We start from the raw sequence: 26,239 nt of genomic DNA, 5'->3' as shown, positions 1-26,239 counted from the left end.
ACATTGAAGTTGAGCCTTTATTATGGTGTCTTTAAAAAGTGCCCATGCAGCTTGCAGGGATTTCACTTTAGTCACTGTACCTTTTAACTTCTGTTTAACCAACCCCCTCATTTTCACATAGTTCCCCCTTTTGAAATTAAATGCCACAGTGTTGGGCTGTTGAGGTGTTCTTCCCCCCACAGCAATGTTGAATGCTATTGTATTATGGTCACTATTTCCAAGTGGTCCTGTTATAGTTACCTCTTGGACCAGCTCCTGCGCTCCACTCAGGATTAAATCTAGAGTTGTCTCTCCCCTTGTGGGTCATTTAAAGTATCGAGAAATTTCATCTCTGCATTTCATCCTGCAGTGAAATGTTCCCAGTGAATAGGGGGATAATTGAAATCCCCCACTATTATTGAGTTCTTAATTTTGATAGCCTTTCAAAATTAGGTAGGGGAAAATGCTCTAACTCTGCATGAGGTAGCACCTGTGTTGGTACAACTCCTTCACTACCTGCAGAACTCTGCAGTATATAATCTAAGGCACATTAACAAGCATGGATTAGAGTCTCCAGTGTAAGGACTAGAGTCCTAACTGCCTCACACTAAACTATGGAATGAGTCTCAAATAGCTAGAACCTCAAATGTATATATAAGTTATAAATCCTACCCAGGCCTCATGAGAAAACAGATAATTGCTTCCAGAGAGCCACATTCAAATGGTGACCTGGCCATGAAGTCTAAAAGCACATGTGGTCTTATTTTTACTTCACTATTAGTTATTAGATGGCTGTTTCCAAGACTGGAGGTTTAAAATTATGACAACTTCCAATGCAACTTGCTTTAGCACATACTGGTAGGTCCTCCTAGGAGCTAACTTTATTCAGGGTCCATATTGGGGACTGCTAGCACAAGTGTCACACACAGGCTGCAGCAATCACCGACTTTTATGTTAGTGAGACAAACAGGATTGTTTCTCCTGCTGAACAATCCCTGCTCCTTCCCTTCAAAAGAAAAGACCAGCTGCTGCTTAAATCTCATCCTTGCTCTTCAACCAAAGAGTAGATAACATAAAATTTTATTTGACTCAAAAATATGTACCAGTGATTTACAAAGACCATCTTTAATACTACAATTTAAAAATGGGTCAATTATATTTGTTTAAAGATAATAAAAAGACATGTTAAAAGCCCATTTTACAATATTTACCCCATCATAAAAAAAATCATATTGATATAAGTTATAAATCCATTTCAGAAGCAAGATTTTGTCCCCATGTGACTAGATATATACACACAAATATATATATGACATATGTAAGTGAACTATAGGTGGCTTGGGGAAAAATGGTTTTGTTTTTAAATGAAAGCTGCACTACACTGGACGTTAGAGATAAGGATGCCACACGTGAGACATGTCGGAGAGGGCAAAGTGACAAATACAGCAAAGCTTGGCAGGTTTATGACAAATCTTTTCTAAGATAAACGCAGTGTCTTCATACAACAGGTCTTTATGGCACTCACATATGGCGCCCCCAGTAAAGGACAATTGCTGTATCAACATTTGGGTATTTTGGCAATGTTGCGCACGCATGTGGAGATACACCTTGTTCAGCTTGCATTTGCAAAGATGAACCAACCACCAAGCAGAATTCCTAACTTAGTTGTAGAATGTCAAGCACTTAGATTCAAACAAGTCAATCTTAAGCAAACCCAGGAAGTGTAGAAATCCGTAGGAAAACGTGCAGACAGACGGGGAGTACTGAACATGCATTTATTTTGGTCTCTTCTCATGTACTGCTAAGATGGTGCCTGGCCATAAAGTGGCCTTAAACCCCCTTCGATACCTACGTGTTCATGTTAGGCTTACGCTCCGAGTCCTGCGAAGACCATGGGCTGTACAGCTGCTGACCCCCACCAGGGAGCAGGTGTGGGGCACTATGTCTTGGTTCAGGGTGAGTGAGGCGCTCTCAGAGTTGCAGAGAAGACTTGAGCCTGCAAGGTGCTGTGACCCCTCCATGCCTATTGAAGGCAAAGGGATTGGAGAGTGATCAGCACTTCCAGCCATTGCTCAATACTTTGCAGGATCAAGTCCAGAGCCAGAGAGGGTCGAAGTAGCTCACTGCTTCACCTCTGTGCGTACAAATCTTGATTCTCAAACTTTGGGACAGCGTAAGATTCTCTTCCTCCACTGAGAAGATGAGTTTTATAATGCGAGGTGTTAAACACACAGTCACACAGATCAGCTTTAGCTTTTTCATACTTATCTCTAAAGAAATGTCTGTATTGTTCACTATCTGAAGTTGGCAACACACACGGAGGTACTTCCAGTTTTCAGTGGGTGTTTTCTTGAAGCATATCCCAATGGCCTTACTACAGTGAGGAGACAGCAGTAGCAACAGCAGGCCCAAGTACCACGCTGAGACAGGTTTAGCGAAGGCTGTTATTACTCCTCTGACAATAGTTTGTAACAAAGGCTCCAGCCCACACCCACAGCAGGTGAAGTGAACAGAGGGGGGGCTGGGAGTGATGTACTGCTGCTGTGCACTCTACCCACTCTCCTTATACGCTGCCATGGCTCACGGGTTATAGGGGCTTGTCTCTAACACTCACATACTGGAGATGGGGGTTTAGGGAGGGCTATGTCCTTGGGGGGCACCAATAATCAAAACCAATTGAAGATGAGAGAGGGCAGAGCTGCAGGCTCAGCCTCTCTCTCGGTGTGGACCTCCATGGCTTCACCGTAGTTGCTGGAGCTCACGTGTCTCTGGCAGCTGTTAGTCAAGGCTACAAGAGATCGCAGGCTGAGTGTCCAGTCCAAGCAAGGCACCTGGCGGGTAGTGCAGCTTTTCATAGTTCAGGCTTTACACTATTTAAATCACTGGGCAGCCCGTAAGACCAACCGAGCCCCTGATGGTCCCAGCTTGTAGCAGGTCAACCGGGTTCTGGTTTATCACCAGATTCCTTATGCAGCCGACGTAATGGGGAAGAGGAGTGAGCAGGGATGGTGAAGCAGCCTCCAGTGTGGCAGTTCCTGCAGAGAGGCACAAAGGGGCTGGTTAGCATGGGAAACACTGTTAGGGTCCGGTGCAGCCCCACTGCCGAGGCTCTGTACCGGGGAAGGTGGAGACTTCAGGGCCATCTCCCACCTCAGTGTAGCCAGTGGCCTGTGCTCCTCACTGCCATGCTGGAGCCACGGTTACTTACTGACAAATACAATTTGCGGAATTTTAAAATATTGTGCACAGAATTTTTAGTTTTTGGCGCAGAATTCCCTCCAGAGTAAACCAAAGCAGCTGGGGGCCATGCAAGCCCCATGCTCTCATTGTTTCCCATAGAGCTCCCAACAGCCTCACAATCTATGGCCTGTTCCCACATCGTCAATCCCACTAAATACCAAGAGTGAGGGCGCCAAATACACCCCAGCAGCCTGACACACAGGGAGGCTCAGCTACCTCTTCTCAAACTGAGCTCTTGAGGGGTTATTAGCTCCATGCCAAGTGCTTGAGGACCAGCCACTTCTTTGGGAGATCGTTTGAGCCCCATTGGCGATGGCAGGAACACAGTACGTGCCACTGGGTGTTGAGACATTCAGACCTTTTGGGACCAAGATCTGACAGCAGAAGTTCTCTGGCTACAGTGAGTCACTGCTCCTCCGACTCACCTGGCACGGTCCCCAGATAGAGCGTCTCTTTGGTATCCGCTGAGTGAGTCTGGCTCGGTCCCACCGTGTAGTTTCCATCTGTGTCCACGTCCAACCGGATCATGTTTTTGCCTTGGATGACTTAGAAAGAAACCAAAGTCAGCGCGGCTATCTCCCCATTACAGCTGGCCAGAGGATGGCACTGCTGCTTCGCGGCACCTTTAAAAATGTGCTTTTGTTCCAAATGAAACCAAAACCTTTCAAATGATTTTCCAACACAGAATTGTGTCGAAAGGTCTGTTTTCAGCTCACATGGGTCAGGTTCTCAATTCAGGGCCCCCGTGGAAGTGACTGGAGAGCCCCTTCCCCCGGAACCTTCCCATTGAAAATATCATTGAAATTGATACATGGCTGCAAACACACCGGCTCCAGCCAAGCAGCATATTTCCACCACAAAAATGCTCCAACTGGCTCTACTTGCAACTCGAGCCAGCCAGGAGAGGTGGGGAGACTGGACCAAGAACACCTCAGAGAACAATGCTGCCCCTGGCCAGCATGCATCCCTCCTGCTGGAAGTGGGGCTAGTTCAGAGTGAGTCTATCTACAGGAGACAGCAGAGGCTCCAGAGAGCAGTTCTTGGCTCAAAATGCAACAGAACTCGTGAGATGTGCAGCATTCATCTCCTGCTTTGGTGCACTGACGGGCAGAGGTGTGGCACCGAACAGAGATGCTCCAGGACTCTGTACGTGGTGCCATCAGCTGAGAACCAATACGGCTATGGGAGAGGGAACTGGGCTCTGGACGGCTACCGAGACACAGACGCGGGGCCAGATTTTCAGCTCCTCATATCCACTCGGCATGCTGAACTCTTCTGACCACTCAGTACAGTGCTAAAGGGGGCAGAGCTCCCTGGACATCTGGTCCCTGTTCTGAGCCCCTCTGAAAACCACAGCCATAGAGCCTCACTGCAGCATTCAGAGACTGCCCATAACAGAAGAGGGTTTGTAAGAGCTAACTGCTAGGGCAGGCAGTGTAGCTAGTGGTTAGAGCAGGGAGCTGGGACTCTGGACACCTGCTTCTGTTCTCTTCAAGTCTGTGATTAAAGTGTTCTGTGACAGTGCAAAGCACTGAACTGGCTGTGACTCATTTCCTCATCTGTTAAACCGAGTTAATAATATCAAATAATTAATCCCTCCCTCCCAGTGACAGACTTAATTACTGTTTGTACAGGACTTGGAGATCCTCAGACAAAGGGCACTAGTGAAGCGGAAACGGTTGTCAGAGGCCTTAAAAAAGCCACCCATTTCCTAATACAGGGAGCAGTCATGTCTTTTGAACACTGCACTCTTTCCAGCTGTGCCTGCGGCCTTGACCGCAGTCCATCCTGCAGGAGTGCAGCAGAGGGAAAGCCGAGATTCCCAGGGCCCCATGGCATGATGGAAGATCCCGCCCAACAAGTGTTAGCGGCTGGTTACATCTCACCTGCTATGCTGTGCCACTGGCCATCACAGAGCGACGGGCGGGCCACCGAAGTGGAGAACTCCCCAGCCCCGGCGTTTGCTTTCACTGTGACCTAAAGAAACAACAGAGCTGAGTTTAGACTCTTTTGGGCTTAACACCGGAATGTGAGGGGTGGGGGAAGAGCCCATCCCCATGGTATCTGAGCACCATCCAGAAAGGCATTAAGTAATGTGACTAGAACATCTCCCCTCTGGCTCCCTCTCCCTGGGGTGAAGGCCCAGTGCCGATTTTATTCCTTACCTTAGCTAAGGAGCCCTCCCGGGGACAAGCTTTTCCAAAGACGAGCCCCAGAATGGCCCTCCCGAGACGTGAGAGCAACAAGAGATCTGCTCAAGAAGCTTCCCATTCATGAGGGCTGGCAGGGGGGCAGGCAAAGGGAGGAGCGCACCATCTGCTCAGTTCATCAGCCAGCGTGTGCATTGACAGCACTAAGCAGGGGCTGCCTCCTCCAGGCAGCGCCAGCAGATCTGAGCTAGAAACGGGCAGGACAGACCGGCCGGTCAGGCAGGATTTCCATCAACTGCACCTAGGCTTGCCCCCTGCACCAAAGGGCCACTCTGTGAACATCTGTACCCCACAGGACACCGCCACCACCAGCCCCCAGCACTCACCAGCGGCCAGCCATGCCCTGCAGAGGTACCTGTGTGTCGTCTGCATACAGAGTGAGGTAGTGCTTTCTCTGCGTGCCCATGTGGAAAATCAGGCCAGAGGCGCTCCGGGGCCGAACATCCAACCTCAGCTCCAGGTCCCGCCCCATCGCCACAGAGTTGGCTGGAAGGAAAAACGGGAGCCATGAGGAAGGGGGAGTGCCCAGGGCTGTGCTGGAACAGGAGGCTATGGGTACCTCCCAAGGTGAAGGTCCAGGCTATTCAGGAAAGCACCCACCCAGGCCGTACCATGGGGAGGGAGGGTTCAAGGGATTAGGGAGCCCAGGGCCAAGCCAGTAGTCTGATACCTAAAGTCACGTATCCACCCTCTGCAGCGAAGAAGATGCCGCTCTCCAGCATCCCCTCGTAGCAGGGTGTCACTCCAAAGACACGAGAGGGGGAGTCCAGGGCTTTCCCATCCAGTTTCAAGTTCTTCAGGCAGCCGCTAAAGCTGGGCACAGAAGTGTCCTGGAGAGAGAGGGAGAGGGCCAGGGTGGGTAAGCATTCGCAGGCCTGGTCCATTACCTGTTGGCACAGGACGTGGGCGGGAAATGCATGTGACCAATAAATGGGCTGGAGGGCTCTTCCTCCAATGCACCAGCCACTCCTGGGATTAGTTTGTGCAGCCTCCTCTTCCGCAGCTCTAGGCTCCCTGACAGCACAAAGGAACAACCCCCCAGTTGGACAACCCCCCCACCCAATATCACAGCAGACAGCCACGTCTCCTGGCTAAGGACTGGATCCAGCACCCAGCGATGCTCACGGAAGCCCTTCTATTGAGTGCACTAGGTCTGGCCAGGCCCCAGCCCTCCCAAGAGCCCCTTATGCCCGTGGAATGAGGGGAGGGGAGCGTGGTAAGACTGAGCTCTGCGGACAGAAAGCCTATGACTGTCCTCGTCAACCTCTTGGAGCAGGGAACGAAGCCATCAGAGAACAGCTCCATCAGTGCCTGAGTGCGTCCCCAGGAAACTCAGCACCGTGTGATTCATGGCACTGAAGACAGCTGGCAAACCTAACAGCACAGCATGGATGCCTGGGCATCATGTGGGCTGATACTCCTTTACAGGGGCCTGGAAGGGAAGAGGGGCCTTAAGCTAAGGGCATGTGAGTGCTTTGCCTGCCGTCCAGCCCCTGGCAGGGTCTGGGTGCAAATGAGAATCTGGGCGACTCCCCCAAGAGCTGCATTCGTTTAAATTTTGCCGGGCCACTTTTACCACTTTGCACAATGCGGTCGCAGTGGGAGAGGCCAGGACTAGCCAAGAGACTCCAAGGGCTGCCAGCCCTCGGCAGACTCATCTGGGAAGGCAGTGTTGTGTAACAGGGGTCCCCTGCCCTTGCCGGACGAGGGTGAACACCCGGTATAAAAGCTCTTCCTGCTTTGGCGGGATGGGGTGACCAGGCAACAGGAGTCCTTACTGGAACATGAGCCTTGGCTTTTGCAGCAGGCGCTCCCCCAACATAAAATGGGCTTTGGGCCAGAAAGTCTCCAGCAGCAGCCACCACGCCGTTCTGAGCCTTCAGGCCATCGATGACCAGCTGAGCCCTGCTCCCGTCCCTGCCGAAGAAGACCTGCAACAAGCAAGCGTTACACACCATGTGGTAAGCAGGGTTCAGAGCAATAGCCGTTTGTTTCGACCCATGCCTATGGTCCAGCTGGAAAGCCCAGCTCTGGCAAGGGAGAAGAATCAGGCTAAATTTGGGAAGGGAGAGAAGGCTCTGACATGCTGGAGGATGTAATGGTCAGGCAACTAAACCCTTCTCGCCTCAGAATCGATGTGGTTCATGATTCAGAAGGGCTCTGATAAGCGCCTCCCTCAGGTTGTCAGAGATGCAAGACCGTAGCCACCAATCGCAGTGGTGAAAGGGAGACCGCCCATTTGGGAATCACATGGGCAAGTCACATGGACTATCAGGGTTGGAAGGGACTTCAGGAGGTCATCTAGTCCAACCCCCCTTGAGGATTGAACTCACAACCTTGGATTTAGCAGGCCAATGCGCAAACCACTGAGCTATCCAAAAACATGACCCTTCCTGTCACCCACTTAGCTCCCTACAGACACCTCACGCCTCTGCCAGACGGGTGGTGATGACAACCACAGGGGCAGCGTCCAACAGCTGCCACCTGAAAAACAACCTTCGCCTCAAGGAGGCAAGAAAAAGAAGCTGCTACAAAAACGTTTCCTGGTGTCCACCCCACTGTGGGTGGATTTCCTGCCCCTCAGTGGCACTGCTCTGAGATGCAGAATGCGCAGTAAGGGTTAAGCTTGGGGCTAGAAGAGGGAGCTTTGCGTGCCCTGCATTTCGCCCTCCCAAGTACCAGCCCAGCTGTCCCTCTGCTTACTGTGTGCCACCTGCCGTCATGGTACTTGTCTTTGCTCCGCACTCTCAGTTTCTTCCCATTGAGATCGGCCAGGAACACGAAGCGGCCGCTGGAGACGAAGAGGGCCATGAAGGAGCCCTGCAGTTCGCTGGCCACGTAAAACAGCAGCCCACTGGGTGAGTTCAGCCTGACGTCCAGGGAGAAGTGGGACCTGCAGAACAAAAGGGGCTGTTCAGTGTCACAGTTCTCCCCCCAGCTCTACTAGTAGAGCGTAAGATCACCACACCCCCTGCTCTAGCACCTTCCAACTGAGATTGCCAGGAGTGTCCCGACACTCACACGCCCCACGGAGCAGGTTAAGAATTATCCCTGTTATCCAGAGAACTATGGCACAGAGAGTTTAAGGGCCAGATTTTTAAAGGGATTTAGGTGCCTAAAGATGCAGGTGGGTGCCACTGCTGGATGACATTTTCAAAAGTGCCTAGGTGCCTAAATACTTTTAACAATCTGGGCCAAAGTGACTTGCCCCCAGTTCCCTCCAGGGAGTCTAGGGCAGAGCCAGGCCAGCCCCCAGAACTCCTGGCTCATAGCCTGGGGTCTTCATCACCAGCCTGTGCTCCTCTGCGACAGGTGGTGGAGCAGGGTTTGGGGGTCGGAGACAGGGCAGACACAGCGCACTTACCTTTCGCGGAAGGACGCTGGGATGTCATCAAATTCCACATGGCTCGTGGAGGCTCCCCCAAACTGGAAGGCACCTTTAGTGGCTTTGGGGTGCCTGGGTAGCTGGCAGGTCCTATCCTGGTAATGCCTACTGTCTTTCAGAGCAGCCTGGCTTGGCACCTACAAGAGAACAATTTGGAAAAGAAAGGGTCTGGGTTAGGAAAGCTACGGCTCCATTGTGGAGGACTTGGGTACTGTCTGCCCCTGCACACAAGACCAAGGCATCTACCATGTGCCTGTCACCCTTGTATCTGGTGCCCATATAGGCCAGAGCCACCCCTGCTCCGGATTATCTGGGCTCCCAATGGGAAGAGCTGGTTTGCTTTTTTCTGTTTTTCACAAAGGTGTATTAAGTCTCTCTCTACTGCCTCTTCATACAGACCCCAAATTACCCGCCCTACCTTTCCTAAAACTGCTGCCGCCCAACTCAGAGCTGGGTAGCGTCCCCCTGGGGAACATGGAATCCCCAGCCTCAGAGCGGCACTGACTCTGCTGGGCACAGTCCCAGGCCAGTTGAAGTGTCCCTGGTTGGGTGGCCATGGGACACTGCGGGGCCTGGGAAGGCGGAGCAGGCTCCTTGGAATGTGGAGCCCCACCAACCATCATGCAGCCCAAGTGCCGGGGGGTGCAGTGCCCTGGGCTGGAGGACACAGCCAGAAGCAGGGAAGAGCTGAGATGGACGCAGTGGGGTCAGGGAATGCCAGGCAGTTCCTCTCTTGTCCACACCCAGGCGGTTAATGTCAGCTCAGAGTACGGCCCCATGTTTCACCCACAGCAACCACAACTACAACAGCAGGCAGGTGTGGGGAGGTTCCCTATCCCTGCCCCATTTCCAGCCCCCGACTCCAACTGCACCCTTAAGCTGCCAGTACACAGCTCGGCTCGGAGATGGGAGCAGAGGAGCTGAAGAGCGGGAAGAGAGTCCAACACCTTTAGTTTCCGCCTATCTTTCTTCAGAGACGCTCTCATCTGCTGTGGCTGCCGGTCCCATGGGCAGCTCATGGTCACGTTGAAGCTCTCTGTGTTCTGCTGCAGGTCCACAACCATCTGCGGGTCTAATTTCCTATTGCACAAAGGAAACAGGTCTCCATCCGGTACTGTGGGGGAGCCTGGGGTGGCACACCCTGAGCAGGTGAGCAAACACCAGCTGGCTCGGGCACCTCAGCACATCAGGAAGGTGTATGTGTGGGGGAGGTGGGAATCAGGGTTACGGATGGACTTGGGGAAGGGATAAATGAGCAGATTGATTTGGGAGGGGAAAGGACAATAGGGGCAGTTTAAGGAGGCAGCACCGCAGGGGCACACCACACTCACCGCTTCACAAAGACATTCCCGATGCAACCCGTCAGGTTGCTAAGAGCGCCCGCCTCTGGCAAACCACCCAGTCGAAACAGCATCTGCTCCTCCTGGCGCCTGTGCCGTTTGTAGCGATCGGCCCCTTGCTTGGGCCCTTGGAGCTGGTCATCTATGTAAAGCCGAACCCTGCAATGAGAGCACGGCTAGTGATTCGCTTGGTTCCGGCGCCCCCCGCAGGCAGCGACGAGGCAGTGCCTACTGCCAGCGGCGACAGTGTTGCTACGAGGGATGACTGGAACGTACCCTGTGGCGTCGCTGTAGATGGCCACGTAGTGGCTGGCATCGTCCGCATAGGCATGTTTTGTGGTGAGTTCGGTTTTCAGCACTGTCACGGCTACTCGGCCATTCTTCAGAGACACCTGGCAATTCCCTTCCTACAAAGGAAAAATAACCCATCGCACAAGAGCTGGACACGGCCGAATGACTACAAGGAATCAACAGCCATTTGCCCTCTTGGCGTGACTTCCCTCCCAGGACACCCAGCCAGGCACAGAGGTACCAGGGTGAGGTCACAGCAAGGGGGATCCTCCAACCAGTCAGGAAGACGTGGCCCCACGTGGAATGGGAAGTGAGGGCGCCTCGTGTCTGGGGGGAAAATCTATCTCCAGGACAAGTGGCAGACTCCAGCTGTCTGTGTTAAGGGGTTGGAGAGGATTTCGTGGCTCCCAAAGAGGCATGGGGAAGGGGCAAAAGAGGATTTACCAACACTGCTTTTCTAAACAGAGACCCTTCCCCGCCTGCTGCCCTTTCACTGTTCACTCACCACCAGAGCTAACTCCTACCTTTCTTTGAGAGAGGGACAGAAACCTCCTGCCGTATACCAGGCAATACAGCTCATTCTGAACTCCCTGCTTCAGCTGTTACGACGAGACAAAGGCCTTGAGCTGATGCAAGAGCTCACCTGCTCCCTGCTGGGATTCCTGTCACAGTCACACCTCTCTGGTGAGGCAGCAATTGGGGATGAGGGTTGGGCTTTTGGGGTGAGCAGGAGGCAGAAGCCTTTGTTGTCATGAGAGTGTCCCCCCTCCCCTCAGCCCGTGCTCAATGAACCCTACTTGCAAGAGCCAGCCAAACCACAGCCTCAAACAGAAGCCGCTCGGGGCTCAGAAACGTGCGGCCCCCTTCGAGGTGAAGTGCGGGCCCCGCTGGGATTGGGGAACAGCAGAAGTGCCCTGCAGTCCTACCGTTGTAGTGTGGGAGTACAGCAGGCCGTGGCTCTGGCTAGTTCGGAAGCTGAAGCCTGTGTAGAAGTCCTGCAACGAGGGCACGTTCTTCAGAGGCAGTGTCAGGTAGCCGTGGCCATGGAATTTAACTGAGCGGGCCACCTGCAGCAGGCCGAGAAGGAAAACACAATCTCAGAGCGTTTCTCCAGTACAAGTGAGCAAGGCAGCCACAGCAAGTCGATCTATGCCTCGGTTTCCCAATCAGTAAAATGGGGATAGCACTGCCCTACCCCACAAGGGTGCTGTGAGGATAAATACAGTAAAGGCTGTGCAGTGCTCAGGCCTGGTCAACACTTAAACATTAATTTGACTTAGCTACGCTAGTAAGGGCTGCGAAGAAACTCCTCACTATCACGGACATAGCTATGCAGGCCTACCCCTCAGCACAGACAGCTTTGTCGACAACAGAACCCTCCGTTGCATAGCAACCATCACTCTTAGAGGTGGTGTTTCTACACTGATGGAAAAATTCCTTCTGTCGGTACAGGCTGCGTCCACACTATAGGGCTGTGCTGGCATAGCTAAGTGTCTGTAGCTATATGGGTACCGTCTCAGACACTGTAGTAGTGGGGGGCAGGTAAGTACCACAGATACAGGGATGTGTGTACATCACACATGGCGGTCTGCATTTCCTAACCGTTTACTCAGCACCGGAACTTGCTGCAAAGAGCCGCTCTGACTCGCCTCTGGGTTGGGTCTCTGCTGGAATACTTGTTTTACGGCAGTTTAAGCGAGAGGAGAATCGGGCCTTTCATGCCGCGAGGCAGACGGCACTGAGATCACGCGCCCGATTCCGCAGTGTTTCCTTTGGCTCCTTTCTACAGCTACAGACTGTACTGCCTCCTGGAGATAATGGGTCAGAGGGTCAGGCAGCACCCTTTGATGCAGACTGCCTCGCGCCTACCCCCTGAGGCAGTGGAGAGAATTACCCAGCATGGTACCAGGACAGAAGCGCCCCACTTACCAGGAGGTCCGAGGTGCACCCGTAGCTCACTCCGACCGTATTCATGCGCTTTAGGTCAACGTATTTGCCAAGCGCCTTCAGGCCCTTCATGCAGCCCCGGATCGAACCTCCCTTGGGGAAGATGGCCTTCAAGCTGAAAGGGGGAAAGTGACTGTGTTAACAGGCCTGTGTCACGCAGGTGGTCAGACTAATAGCTCCTTCCGGCCCTGATACTGTGACCAAACAGACCCGGCTCCAAGGGGAAAGGTTTTACTCTGGATCCGGGGAAATGTATGGTGCCCAGGGTACGTGTCAGCTCCAAATAGGGTGACCGGATGTCCATGGATGACCTCGTGCAAAGGGCAACAGCGAAGTTAAGTCACTGGAAATAAACAGGATGCAATTAAGAGTGCAACCTGCTTCCTCTCTGCAAGGAGCCCTGGTCCTGTCCCTTACCAGGACAGAGACTTCTGCCTCAGTTACAGGAGGAGAATACAAATCTCTGAGCTGGCTCCACGGCTTGACAGGGAGGCCAGTCATCTAGGCGCAGTGGCTAGCACACCGATGGCTGTGGGGCTGAGCAGCGATCTGTGTCTGGAGAAGGGGTGGGGGAGGTTTCGGTACCCATCCCATGACCCCTTCACGGAAGGATGCTGAAGCAATCAGAGAAAGACCTTTTCCTCCCTTCAGAGAGTAACCCTGCCCCCTTCAATGACTCTCCCCCGGCAGGCTAGGACTGTCACCTCTTGGGCAGCAGGGGCATGGGCACGCCCCCCAGGTAGTAGGAAACAGCATTCTCCAGGGAGTTCTCATGCTCCACCATGAAGATGGTCTGTCGCTCCAGCCGCACTAAAATGCGCTGCTTGGAACTCATGGTGAGGAGGAAAATCTGGATCTGGAGTCGAAGAGAAAATGATAAATAAACTCCTGCACCCTCGGGGTGAGGGTTTATCCCCAGTGGAGCAGCACATAAGAATGAGAGTCAGCCCCACAGCGCCAGGACAGCGTCCCAGAGCCTGCAGGACTTGGTCTGTCCTGCTCTGAGCATCTATGTACCAGGAGCCCCGTCCCCACTATGGGAGAACCAGTGCCTATGAGTGCCACGCTTATGTTTTGGGTTTCCATAGCGAAGTGCTGGCCAGCTAAGGGGAAGGGGGGCGAGAATGAGTCCCTGAGAGAGAGCGAGCCCCAGGAGGGTGCTGAGAGTCTCCGGCAAGCAGAGCTCCCAGATGCCTGCTAAGGGGATGGATTATCACAGTCAGCCTGTGCTGCATTACTCAGCTCCTTTGCACTGCTGCAACCTTTCCTGCAACAAGGCTGCAAATGCAGGCAGGTGGCTGCACCGAGACAGATAGTGCCTTGGCTTCCCCTAGCCCGAGCTTGGGATGGTGTCCATCGCTTCACCGTGTTTACCCCTTCTGGAGCCTGTGATTACATCCCTCGTCCTCACACAAGGACACTGGACGAGCAGCCCACGCAAGCCTTTCGCCAGCACTGCGCCATCAGCGAATGACTTGGGAGAAACGCAAGTGACAGGCTCTCCTGTGATTGGACACTGTGGATCTGAGCAGGTCCCCTCCAAATGGCCAGGTGTGTTACCAGCTGGATTGGGCCAGGCATCTCCTGCTGCCGCCAGGCCCCCCCCCCTTCTAGATCCCAAGCAGAGATCACTCGTCTAGGAACCCACGGAAACACGGACTCTGGGGTGGAGCGTCTCCTGCCCTGCATTACCGCTTTGTTCGTGGTGCTGCTGACGGTGAGAGATGTGGGGTCACTACTGGGTGGTGCCATCTCAAGGACTTGCTTGAAGTCATAGTAAAGCACCAGCTTTCCATCCTGTACAGCCAGACACAAGAACTGGCCCTGTGGGGAGTGTAAGACAAGCCCAACTCAGCCTCCTGGTGTACTGAGGTGACAGTTCCTCGCTCATGCATGGGATTGCAGTGTTTGGGACCTGAGCACCATCATCACTCAGTGCTGATAGAAAAAGAACGATCCAGGGCCTCATCCTGAGCCTGGCCTCCCTTTCAGCACCTGGGATTTGTGGGGGAAAATAACCATAGCCACACTCTGCACCAAAAAACCCTCTTTTGGGCGTGTGGGGAATTGGGCAGGTAACTATGCAACTGCAGCAGAATCTCAGGGACTTTGTCGTCACATAGCAACCCTTGTCCCCGCACAGAATGGAAAGGCAGGCAGGGCTGGCAACACCCACCCCCCAGTGGCAAAGCCAGCCCAGCTTCTGGCTAGGAGGAAACACGGTCTGGCTCTTCAGAAAGGGAGTCTGTCCGTTCAGTGTGCAGACGGGCGGCAGGGCTCAACGGTCCCCATGCAGGGCTCCAAGAGGCTCTCTGCTCCTAAAGGCAGCGTTTTTTTATTATTGAAATGAAAACATTCCCTTTGCCAGCTGGCTGCACTGGGTCTGGAACCTCTGGTGGCTTTTGAAGCACATTGCAAACATACGGCTCCTCAAAAGCCCTTTGCCTTGCTCCGAATCCCCTGAAATCCTCGTCCTCCTGCAGTGCTTTTGCACCTTCACATGCTGAGCGCTTGTCCTACAACGTCACCTCTGCCAGAGCTGCAAACCCCTTCAAGCAAGGGCTCCGTCTTTTTAGCACCATCTCTGGCATCCTAGGACCTGAACTAACCCTCGTGGACCACAGTGTGAATTGGCTCATGCCTTAGACAAAATGATGAGATTCAGATGCCCCTGTTCCACCGACTCACTAGTGTATGCGAACCCCCCAGAGATGAACAAAGGACAAATTCGGGAGGGGAACCTGCCTGATGCTCCAAGAAGAAGAGAATCCCGTTGTAAGAGACCACACGAATTTCCTGTTCAAAGCGCTTGGTCGAGCCGATCTGGCTCTCAAATTTGATTTCTGCATAGCCAGTACCATCAAAGTAGGAGCCATCTGTCAGCCAGGGATCTCCCGTGGATTTGGACCTGAGCAAGGCAAGAGAAAGAAAAAGGGTTACAGACTTTTAGGGGTGGGGAAGAGCATTCCACAAAAATCTGTGACAGTTAAACGCAGTCGAAGGTTAACTCAAGTCACCCCTTCCCCAGGGACTATCTTGGCGCCCTTCTAAGCTCTGAAGGGACAGGAGACGTCCCCATCATGCTGAAGGCAGCGTACTGAATTCTCGTACCTTGCACAGGGTTTGTCAGAAGCCGTGTCCAGGTGGAAGGTGCGCTGGAAGTTGTATAGACTCACCACCTCCTCGTTCAGCGTATCCATCTCGATGCAGCCCCGGTAGCTGGGGTAGCGCAGTGTCACTGGAGGCTGAAGAAGAACGTTGCTGTCTATGGCTATACTTTTTTAGGGTTAGTTTAATCTAGCAGGGCAGACCCTAAAGCTCTCACTTTAACGTAGGGGAAATAAACAGCCAGGGGGAAAAAGAAAGCAAATGCCTCCAAACAATGCTAGGTATTACATGGAATGAGCTTATAAAAAACGCTGAGATTCACCAGAGAGCTCAACAACCCCTTATCTCTAATGCTATCCAGAAAAGATGGAAATGCCTGGGATGTATTAAAGATGAAGCCAGAGCGCCTGCCATGGTAGCTGTGCTACTGGGCAGCTAGAGGAACATGTACAAGGGGCTGACCCAAAGAATACCACTCCATCCAACAGTATTTAGAGCAGGAAATCTTATGGGATTTCAGAGCAGCTCAGGACAGAATGGTACAGCAGGGCCACCTTCGTACACTAAGTGCTGCCTAATGGATCCAGAACAGCGTGTTCATTTATTTGATAGCATGAGCGCAGCCCCCTGCGGTTTGTGCGGCTGACAAGGGGTGGGGAGGGCACCAGAGCTGTATCTGACCCAGGCATACGCAAAGAAACAAGCTGCACCCCAGGCCTGTGCAGCCAGAGAGCAAGGGAACGGCTCTTTGTGGTATCGCAAAGCCTGGTCCAGGGGAGACATGAATGTGCCCACAGGTATAAATGGAGTCAACTGAGGATCTGGCCCAAAGAATCCAGGACCCCAGTCTCTGCCCACTCCGCTGCATTAACCCATCTCACCATGAAGCCGGTGGGGTAGCCTCCCACATAGAAGACCACACTGTGTGGCTCGAGGTTGAGCAGCCCCTGCTCTCCTTTGGCTACGCTGTCTCCTTTCGTCTCGTGCAAGGTTTGCTTCTCCACGATCACAGACATGTGTCCATACTGCAGGATCCTGCCCCCCAGATCATACAGTCAGTACAAGGGGAGGAGAGAGCCAGGCAGACGGGGAATCCCTCTCCACACCCAAACCTCCCCCTCAGCTCTATCTGACTGCATGAGATTGCAGTGCACTTAAACTGGAGCATCTCAGAGTAGTCAGCATATCACAGCAGCTTCACTGGGCTTTAAAAGCTATGAGGTGAAATGCTCATCTGTGGGGAGGCAGGCTCCAGTCACGGAGCCAGGCACAAGAGTTGCCTCTTTGCCCAGGAAGGACTTTCTCTGCTCTCCCTTCCCTAGCCCCTGCAGGGTCTGATTGGAGCTAAGCACTCCCCTGGGCATTGTGGGGGTGGGGGTGGGAGAATATTTTGGTTCTTTCGAGTGAGATTTTTATCCTAGAGTCCTGGCCACCATTCAGAAACCCATGGCACTGCTAGGACATGTATGTAATAGTGCCACTGGCAGGCTTGCGCTGGACTGGGACCCTGCCCTCTGATTAAATCCTGACTCCACATTACGTGCTACATGCCAATGTTTCTTGTGTGTCAATTAGATGCAGGATCATTCTTCCCTTCCCACACACTGTTAATCAGCTGCTGCATTTTGCCCTGGAGGTGGCTGCATTTTGGTGACAGGAGCCCTGCGGTATCCTTTACTCATCTCACCAGGGAGAGGAGAAGTTGAAGTAATGTGTGACTGTAAGAGTGAAAGATGCTGTGGGCTGGTCTACACTATGTGGGGAAATCGATCTTAGATACGCAACTTCAGCTACGTGAATAACGTAGCTGAAGTTGAATATCTAAGATCGGATTACTCACCCGTCCTCACCGCGCGGGATCGATGTCCTCGGCTCCCTCTGTCGATTCCGCAACTCCGTTGGAGTTGGAGGAGTTCCGAATCGATATAAGCGCGCTCGGGGATCGATATATTGTGTCTAGATGAGACGCGATATATCGATCCCCGAGCAATCGATTTTAACCCGCCGATACGGCGGGTAGTCTAGACATAGCCTGTGACTCAAGGACCTCCTAATGCCCGCTGGCAAAGGGGCACAGAGAGGTTACAGATATCTGTAAAGTCTAGCTCATACAGTCCAGTTCACCAAAGAGGGCCATGGGAGATCTCTAATAAAAGCTTATAGAACACTGATCCTCATATCTGCTGCGAGAGAAATGTGTGGATGACACTTAAGGAGTTGTGTATATGTACTGTGACAGGCCGTCACCAACCAGAGGTGAAAAACTGGTCTCTCATCAGACAAGAGATGTTTATCCATCTATTTGTTGAAATGTAAACCAAATATTGCCTCATTCTCAATCCCCAGCCTGAGCTAAATGCAGATGAAAGACAGACAGAATTAACAGGAAGAGAACAGCAGCAGAGGGAAAAGACCCTTATCTGGGGGTGCCCTTCCAAGGTTTACTGGATTGTAACTGGGGGACAAGGAGAGTACCCTCTTATCCTGCACTTAGAAAGTAAACAGACAGCGCATTTACATTTACTAAAATGAGACCACAACCAGCCTTGATTGGAAACGCAGCACAAGGCTTTGAGTGAGATGAAGACTGCTTTGGATAGCAGGTTAACTTGTTAAGTTAAATTTAGTCTCTAGAAAGCACATGTTGATTTTGTTTTATATGCAACATTTCTGTTTCCATTATCCTTCCTCATGGGAATATCTGACTCTCTGTTCTGTGTTAATAAACGTATCCTTGTTTTCACCACAAATGTATCTCAGTGCTGTGGGGCTGTACACAGGGCTGTTCCTGAGCTGAATCATACAAGCTGGTGTGTACGCTGTTCAGTGGAGAAGGGACTGGACTACAGGGGAACACTTCAATGGGGCTCAGGGACTGGGATGCAGCTACTGTTAACCTGGAAGGCAAAGTAAAGGCTGGCATAGCTAGAAGATTGTTTGGGTGGCCAACAGACAGAAGGTGTCAGGGGGTTGGCACCCAGTTAAGCACTAGGAAGTGTCTCTTATCCTGGAGCCCGGGACGGGGGAGAGGGTAATAAGGCGATTCACTCGGAGAACTGTCACCAATGCGAATGTAAATTACTTTCTCTCCTCCTCTCGCTTCCACTATGCAAAGTCTCCCTTTTCTGCTTTAGTTTCTTCTCTAGCTCAGCCGGCTACGTGAGCGGCTTGTGTGGATTTTGTACCTGTTGATGCTGACTGCAGCAAACTGCTCTCCGATCTCTTCGTCAACTGTTAAATAGGTCGGTTCTTCGTCCCCAAGTTTATAGATCCACTGCACCTTGCGGTCTTTGAGCACGATGCCCATGTAGTCTCCAGTGGCCTAAATGCACAGAGCAAACAATCCAAAGGGTCTGCAGCGAACCCGTCCGAAAAGGGGAAATCATTGAGGGAGTTTAAAGTGATGCTCTCAAGGCAAGTCAGCTCTCAGGATTTTTACGGCTGAGTGCACAGTCTTCCAGGGGATTACTGGAGGCCTAGCTCCAACCAAAAGATACAACAACAAACAAACCAGATACGCTCACCCCTCAAAAAACAAACACTCCAGTGCACGCAGAGCCCAGCACCTGTGCATCAGAGGGATGCGCCACTGCAAGGGCTAGGATCAAAGCAACGTGGTATTCATGTCGCAGTGGGAATGTGTGTGGGCTGGAGGCTCACAGCTACCTTCACACACAGCCCAGTGGCTCTCCTGTAAATGAGCAGCATCTAGCCCTGGGGGTGGCATGGCCCATGCGATTGCTGTCTCCTACCACACTCTCCCAGGGCCTCTATGAGGGGACTGACAGCAGCCCCTGTGCTTTACCCAGAGGAGGGACTTTGTCCCCTCTCCTCTCGCTTTGAATTCAATAATGTTTGGCAGTAACATTGTCACCCTGCCCCCACTATCAGTGCCTGAAACCTTTACAAGCAGTAGGGAGAATCTGAATGAATGGAGACAGCTGGCTTAGATATTCACTGGCTGAATGCAGCATATTAGACCTTCTTGATACGAGACTTTCCCACCCCTTCCAGAACTCTGCACTGACATCCATCTCACACTTGTTCCACTTCTGGACCACCCCTGCCCAAGCTCTGCCAGCTGCACGGTTCCCCTCTCCTGCTCCTGTGCTTGGATAGGCAGCTCTTACGTCTTTATTGCCCAGGTACAATATGAACTGTCCTGCGTCGGCCCCATCCTGACGCCGCTGCCTGGGTTTGGGCTCTGGGTTCTGGATGTAGAACTTGAGGGAGGTGTAGGCCGACAAATCCTGCAGGTCGCTAGGAGTCCGGACCTGGATGCCCGAGGTGCCGTTGAACTTCACTGGTACCTTCACCTAGAGGTGGAGAAATCAAAGCCAAGCTGACGGAAACAGTCCAGGCAGCCTGACTCCTCATTTATGGTGACAGCATTTGCTACCAGCCCAGGCAGAGCCGCATTTAGGGTGTGTCTGTGCTGCAATGAAAAACTTGCAGCACCGAGTCTTAGAGCCCAGGTCAGCTGACTTGGGCTTGCGGGCCTCAGGGTGCAGGGTAAAAATTTCAGTGGAGATCTCAGGTTCAGGAGAGAGCCTGAGCTCTGAGACCCTTCCTCCTTGCGGGGTCTCAGACACTGGGCTCCAGCCCGAGCCCAAACATCTACACTGCTGATTTTACAGCTCCTCCAGCCCAAGCCCTGTGAGCCTGGGCCAGACGCGGGTCTCTTCTTGTAGACCGACCCCTAGGCACCGAGGGTAGGTGATTATTTGGTTCATTTGCAGAACAGATCAAGGGAAAAAAATTCACTTTGAGTCGACCTGAAACTAAAAATTGCTGAATTTTTGGGTGAACCAAAAAGTTGAAAAAAAACCCCTGCATTTAGATTAGGACCAAACTTTAAAAAAACCTCAAATGATTTTAAAATATGCAAATGTCAGATAAAAAACGTGAAAAGGTTTTCTTTCAAACTGTCAAATGAAACATTTTAATTTGGGGGGGAGGGAGGGAGAATTGTTTTTCGTTTGTTTCTCTTTGGCCAAGAACTGGTCAGCGAATTTGATACGAGTTTGCAAAATGTTTCAGTCGACCTGAATCTGCATTTGGCAAAAAAAAACCAACCACCAAAAAAACAAAAACAAAAAACCCCACCCTTTGCCTGAAATCTTTTGTCCAATTGTACTTAGAAAGCCGAGATTTAACTCTGACAAAGTACTTTTTATGGAGGCTCTGAAGCCGTGTGGAGCCTGCTGCAGATTTGGCAGGGCCAGGAGAGAACAGGAAGTGTACGATGAAGACTCTGTAAAAGCAGCAAGAGTCCTGTGGCACCTTATAGACTAGATGTTTTGGAGCATGAGCTTTCGTGGGTGAATACCACCATCTGACGAAGTGGTATTCACCCACGAAAGCTCATGCTCCAAAATGTCTGTTAGTCTATAAGGTGCCACAGGACCTTTGCTGCTTTTACAGATCCAGACTAACATGGCTACCCCTCTGATATTTGATGAAGACTCTGACTTCTCTACTCCCTCAAATGGATTCCCCACAACATCTGGACTTCAGAGCAATCCCTGCTCACCCCCCCATTTCCACAGCCTTGAAAATCAGGTCTTAAAACTGCCCTACATGATGCAAAATGTAGCCACGTTGGCCAGTCAAAAGGGGAATAAAGTTTCTGCATGCATTGCCTTCATACAAAACCAGTCAACCTGTTTTGGCCAATCAACATCCAAACCAAACTCAGGGGCTCCCATGAAGCCTAGCGGAGAACAGCCTAAGGGAGGTTTGCTCTCTGTCTGCTTATGCTAAATAGAACCATCAGGGGGTCACCTTCAGACCCTTCGTATAGCAGCACTCTCATATATGCAGCCCTCTCCCCCACACCCTACCTTGCTAGCAGCATTTCTGGCCTGCGTGATCAGCTGGCGGATTCGCAGGATGTTCTCGGACACAGTGGAGTTCTTATTCCTCCTGTTCTCCAGGCCACTCAGCTTCTCCAGCAGCAGTGGAATGGTGCTTTCCAGGTTTGACACTGGAGGGCGTGATTTGGGGAGGCAAAGGGGAACAGGGGATAATGATCAGTGGGGTGGAAAGGGATCCTACAGTCAGCTATCGGAGTGCAAGCCAAAGAAATGGACACAGCGCAGCTGTCACACGGAGCAAAGCATGGCTGATGTGCACACCTCTCTTGCAAGACTTGCTGGCAGCATTAACAAAAGTGACTTTAAAATACAGCCATAAAGTGCATCCAAGGCCATTGTAAGAACATCCACAGCCCGCCCCAGTGGATGACGTGGACGTTGTGAAGAAAGAGACAATCAGAGGGGGACTGTAGGAGGCATCCTAGCTCCCCTCCGTGCCTGAGAGGATGAGCCAGAACAGGTGCCTCCGTGGGCGGAGCCACCACTTGCCTGTCCCCGCCCCCTGGAAGTCAAGGGGCGGACAGGAAGTATAAAAGCCCGCCTTAGCACTCAGTTGGCCGCAGACTGCCAGAGAGGACAGATGCTGGTGCCCAAGCTCCTGCTGGCCCAGCCTGCCTCGTGCCCGGAGGAACGCTGGCCTGAGCTTCCTACGCCCGTATCCCGAGGATCTGCCTGAGCTCCCTACGCCCTATCCCGAGGAGCTGCCTGAGCTTCCTTCACTTCTGCAGCTGGACACACACCCAGAAGGAAGAGACACATTCTGGGGGGCTCGGCAGGTGACCAGCACATGGCTGATTTTCCATTGTCAGCACCATGCCCTTCATCCCCATTACCATTCTTCCTCCAACCTTCCCCATGGCTAGTGCCAACTCCACCAACACCCTTCCCCACCCCCACTGCCTTGTCCCTCTTGCTACCAGCAGCATGCTGTAGCCCATCTGACACACCTCGACCCAGAATCCACCGGACAACCCTGAGCTTTTTCATCACTCACCTCCTTTGCATTCTCTATTATCTGTAGAAGATCCGAGACCTGGACCAGGGAGTCCTCAGCCATCTGCAGAGTGTCCTGCACCACCCCGTACTGCTTCTGCAGCTCCTTACTCTTTCGCTTGAGACACAGATGGATAGTGTTAGTTAGGAGCCACAGGATCAAGCAACAGGAACAAGACCTAGATTATACCAGACATTCCTTAGATGCTGACAAAACCATGCACGTTCACCCAATGGCGTCAGCTCCTTTGCACGCCTATATACAAATAACCCCCTCTTTGTACCTGGCTCTCCTCAAGGTTGTTCCGATTCAGGCTGTTCAAGTCCTCTGTCTGCCTGGTTTTATTCACAGCCTCATTGAGAGCATCTCGGAGATCCATCAGCTCTGAACTATACTGAGACAGCATGTCTTTGATGCTCTTCACCAGGTCTTGGTTGGATTCCCACTTGCTGTACAGCTCGCTCCTCACGCGATGGAGCACTGATGACACACAGCACAAGGAGATTGCCTTGAAACTCTGGTTTCCCCAACGTTTCAGAGTTCTTTCTGAGGACACAGTGGAAACTCCTCAAAAGGCTCAGGGCCTGATTCTGGTCTCAAAGCACAGATTTTAAGGCTAGAAGGGGACAATTATCACCATCTCCTCTGACCACACAAGCCAAAGAACCTCACTCTGTAATTTTTGCATGAAGCCCATAATTTCTGTTTGAAGTTAAGCAAATCTCTTAAAAAGAAAGACAGACACCCCCTCTTGATTTAAAGCCGCCAAGTGATGGAGAATCCACCACATCCCTAGGTAAGTGGTTCCAATGGTTAATTGCCATCCCTGTTCAAAATCTGCACTTCATCTGGATACATCTAGTTCCAGCTTCCAGTTATCAGATCTCACTGTGCTGTTTTCTTCTAGATTAAAGATCCATTTTTCTATCTGAAATATCTTCCTACAGTTACACTACTGCATGTCTGGAGTAACTCCAGTGATGCCAGTGGAGAGAAGAATTTGGCCCTGAGGTTCTTGCAACAGAGTATTGTTTGATTAGAGCAGTGCATTGCAACAGAGATTCCCTGAGGAATTAGACTCCAAGCCTCTCTGAGCAAGGAACGACACACTTCTGTTGTCACCATTTGGGACAATTTACTCAACCACTGACCGTGTATAGATAGGTGCATGTGAGAAAAAAATATATATATAAAACACTAACTACATTTCTAAGTGCTGTCATACAGAACCATTTAGTTAATGGAATTCAAATGCAATTAAATAAATCTGAAGCCTTCTGATAGTACATGAACTTGCTTGTACAGAGGAGCTAAATTCTGTTGGGAATTAAGTGAAAACTCACTGGCACTTATTAGCACTTTTGCAATTTGCAGAAGAGACTAAAACGGGACTATCAATTACTGTCCCCTCATTGCTGGACTGCTGAGGAGGTCAGTACTGGAAAATCCTAGCCTCTAAAAGCTAGATGGGCATATCCCGTTCAATAGTGTAGCTCTCTGAATGTTGGTGACCACAATGGGATAACAGCAATGGGATGTCCCATAAACAGCGTTTGCAGCAATGCCCTTGAGATGGGACTGTTTGGGAAAAGAGCCCAAGGAGCACTAGACAGCCTGCACTTTGGCATTTCCCATCCCCTGTGCCTGCTGAGCTAGGCTTACGTTTCTGAGCCTTCTCATGTTCGTGTTCCGCCACCCCTTTCTGGCTGAGGAAATCCCGTTCCTTCATCTCCTTCAGCATCCTTTGCACCTCGGCCATCTTTTGCCAGAACTCCTCAGAGGAGGCTGTACTGAGGTCTGCAGTCCCCAGCTTGTCCATCTGGTGCACCAAATCTGCAGGGAAAGCCATGCCCCATGGTTATCCACCAATTGAGCATGTGGTCTCCCCATACTCTGCTGTGAAAGCCATCTCCTCCCCCAGCACTTCGAAAAGCCCCCACTCAGATAAAACACCTGGTTTTGTTGGAGTCCTGATGCCCAATGATAGATGGAATGAGTTGTTTCAGGTCATGAAGTGGGGGAATGACCCAGCTGGAATTCAGACCCAAGTTTTAGACCCTCTGCTGTAACCACCAGATTGGACTATTTCCCCAGAGAATCCATCTTAGAATCATAGAATAGCAGGGTTGGAAGGGACCTCAGCAGGTCATCTAATCCAACCCCCTGCTCAAAGCAGGACCAATCCCCAGACAGATTTTTGCCCTGGTTCCCTAAATGGCCCCCTCAAGGATTGAACTCACAACCCTGGGTTTAGCAGGCCAATGCTCAAACCACTGAGCTTTCCCTCCCACCTTGTAGTTTGCCTTCTCCTCTAGATTTACTGGGGCAGATTTCAGCCAGTGCGACCGAGGAAGATTCAATGTTGCTCAATCACTCTTGGGAAAAGCACTGCAGATGGCCTCTATATCTCACATTTTAAGTGTAAACATAATGTGCTTCACCAAATATGGCATTTAGCCAAACAGCTGAGATTTACTGGCTGCAGAATTCTCTGCGACAACCCCCCACCTTGCTTAAACTGTCTGCAGGAATCTCCACAGATACTATCAAAGGTAACATTGCACCCTGAGCAACTTGAAACAGCGGGAGTGTGGGATTTGGGGCAGGGGAAAATCAACCCGGCAGTTACACTTACACCTGGTCACTTACCTGCAATGCTATCCAGGATGCCTTGGATACTCATTGGCAGGTGCTCTGCTCTCTGATAGATCTCATTTGTCTGCCCCTGCAGATCCTTTGCTTTTCTGTGAGTCATTGTTGCCTATAAAACAAACCACTGCTTTAGCTGAAGCATTCAGCAAGATACAACATGAGCCGTAATGCAAGGTTGGGCATCGGGCAGCTTTTGGGACCACAGAGCTGAAAGAGTCAGCTCTTCTGCAGGGATTTGCACGGGAGCTGTACTCTGCTACAATTTATCTTAATGTGTGCACAGAAGTGAGTGAGAAATTGTGTTCATAATGAAATGGGTGCTGAAAAACCCCCTCAAGTCCATTGTGGACAAAAATCTCTTATGCTCATAAGTTACACATTATGACTTGTGCCAACACAGCCTGCATATTAATCGGGAGAATGCAGAAGATGTACAAGCTTTGAGGTTCTGAATGAATTTGCAAGTGAATATACAAAAATGCACTCGGGTCATGTAATTACACACATACGAAAACACTGGCCACTTGCACAGGTAGTTACCCAGTGGGTACAAATCATTTGCATGTGCAAGTGCACACACATTTTATGCACCTATTTAAAAATCAGTCCCTGAATTTTGTGTCAACTGTAGGTGCTTTGGGGCAGGGACTGTCTTAAATCAAGAAGGGATGCCTTTCCCCTCTGATGAGTAGAGTTTAAATACTGCAGAAGAATGAAATGGTGGTTGCGGGGGGCTGGATATTTGCCCATATCGAAAAGCCTCTTTTGGCTCAGAGTAAGGAACCTGCCTGGATGAGCAGGGGTGTTGAAGATCAGGGTTCAGGTTCACTGGCAGAGTGCATGGTGGGCGACTCCAGGACTGGGTTAGCAGGGAGTTCTGCAGGAGTCAAGTGTCCAGCAGCTGCTCAAACTAGGCCTGGCCTGGCCCTAACTAGCTCTTCCCATGGGCACCTAACACTCATTGTTATGAAAATGAACAAGGGAAGGCCAGTCTGTGCCTGAAGTTTTGGGGGAGGAGGACTGAGAAACATCCTGCCTTGTGCTGCAGTGCAATCAAATCCTGAGTGAGGTCCGCATTCTCGTCTGCCAGCTCGTCTGCCTTTTGCTTGACCCCGTTCATGGATTTCTGATATTCGCGCAGGTGGTTCTGAAAGAGAGGGGTGGGAGTGGAAATCAGGCAATAGGACCAGAGGCCCGTGCAGAGACTAAGCCAGCGG

General features: G+C 51.4%; 1 protein-coding gene across 1 annotated transcript in view; it reads right to left on the bottom strand.

Annotated features, from left to right (window-relative positions):
- Nucleotides 1–521: 521 nt before the first annotated feature.
- The window catches only part of LAMA5 (laminin subunit alpha 5), a 176,169-nt gene continuing 150,451 nt past the window's right edge, over nt 522–26,239 (bottom strand). The window contains exons 50-76 of the mRNA XM_030533556.1: nt 26,059–26,169; nt 25,020–25,131; nt 24,033–24,203; nt 22,654–22,850; nt 22,371–22,487; nt 21,866–21,878; nt 21,344–21,486; nt 19,631–19,816; nt 18,686–18,822; nt 16,382–16,535; nt 15,504–15,637; nt 15,138–15,300; nt 14,085–14,216; nt 13,097–13,248; nt 12,375–12,507; nt 11,372–11,512; nt 10,431–10,561; nt 10,146–10,313; nt 9,762–9,894; nt 8,794–8,951; nt 8,133–8,322; nt 7,208–7,360; nt 6,100–6,259; nt 5,785–5,915; nt 5,106–5,196; nt 3,645–3,764; nt 522–3,014 (exon numbers count right to left, since the gene is read on the bottom strand). Of these exons, the coding sequence (XP_030389416.1) occupies nt 2,854–3,014; nt 3,645–3,764; nt 5,106–5,196; nt 5,785–5,915; nt 6,100–6,259; nt 7,208–7,360; nt 8,133–8,322; nt 8,794–8,951; nt 9,762–9,894; nt 10,146–10,313; nt 10,431–10,561; nt 11,372–11,512; nt 12,375–12,507; nt 13,097–13,248; nt 14,085–14,216; nt 15,138–15,300; nt 15,504–15,637; nt 16,382–16,535; nt 18,686–18,822; nt 19,631–19,816; nt 21,344–21,486; nt 21,866–21,878; nt 22,371–22,487; nt 22,654–22,850; nt 24,033–24,203; nt 25,020–25,131; nt 26,059–26,169 (3,792 nt within the window). The 3' untranslated portion in view covers nt 522–2,853. The remainder of the gene's footprint in view (nt 3,015–3,644; nt 3,765–5,105; nt 5,197–5,784; nt 5,916–6,099; nt 6,260–7,207; nt 7,361–8,132; nt 8,323–8,793; nt 8,952–9,761; nt 9,895–10,145; nt 10,314–10,430; nt 10,562–11,371; nt 11,513–12,374; nt 12,508–13,096; nt 13,249–14,084; nt 14,217–15,137; nt 15,301–15,503; nt 15,638–16,381; nt 16,536–18,685; nt 18,823–19,630; nt 19,817–21,343; nt 21,487–21,865; nt 21,879–22,370; nt 22,488–22,653; nt 22,851–24,032; nt 24,204–25,019; nt 25,132–26,058; nt 26,170–26,239) is intronic.

This window comes from Gopherus evgoodei, chromosome 14, assembly GCF_007399415.2.
Source record: "Gopherus evgoodei ecotype Sinaloan lineage chromosome 14, rGopEvg1_v1.p, whole genome shotgun sequence".
Lineage (NCBI taxonomy): Eukaryota > Metazoa > Chordata > Testudines > Testudinidae > Gopherus > Gopherus evgoodei.
Note: the sequence above shows the minus strand (reverse complement) of the source record. Positions and strands in the feature narration are given on the sequence as shown.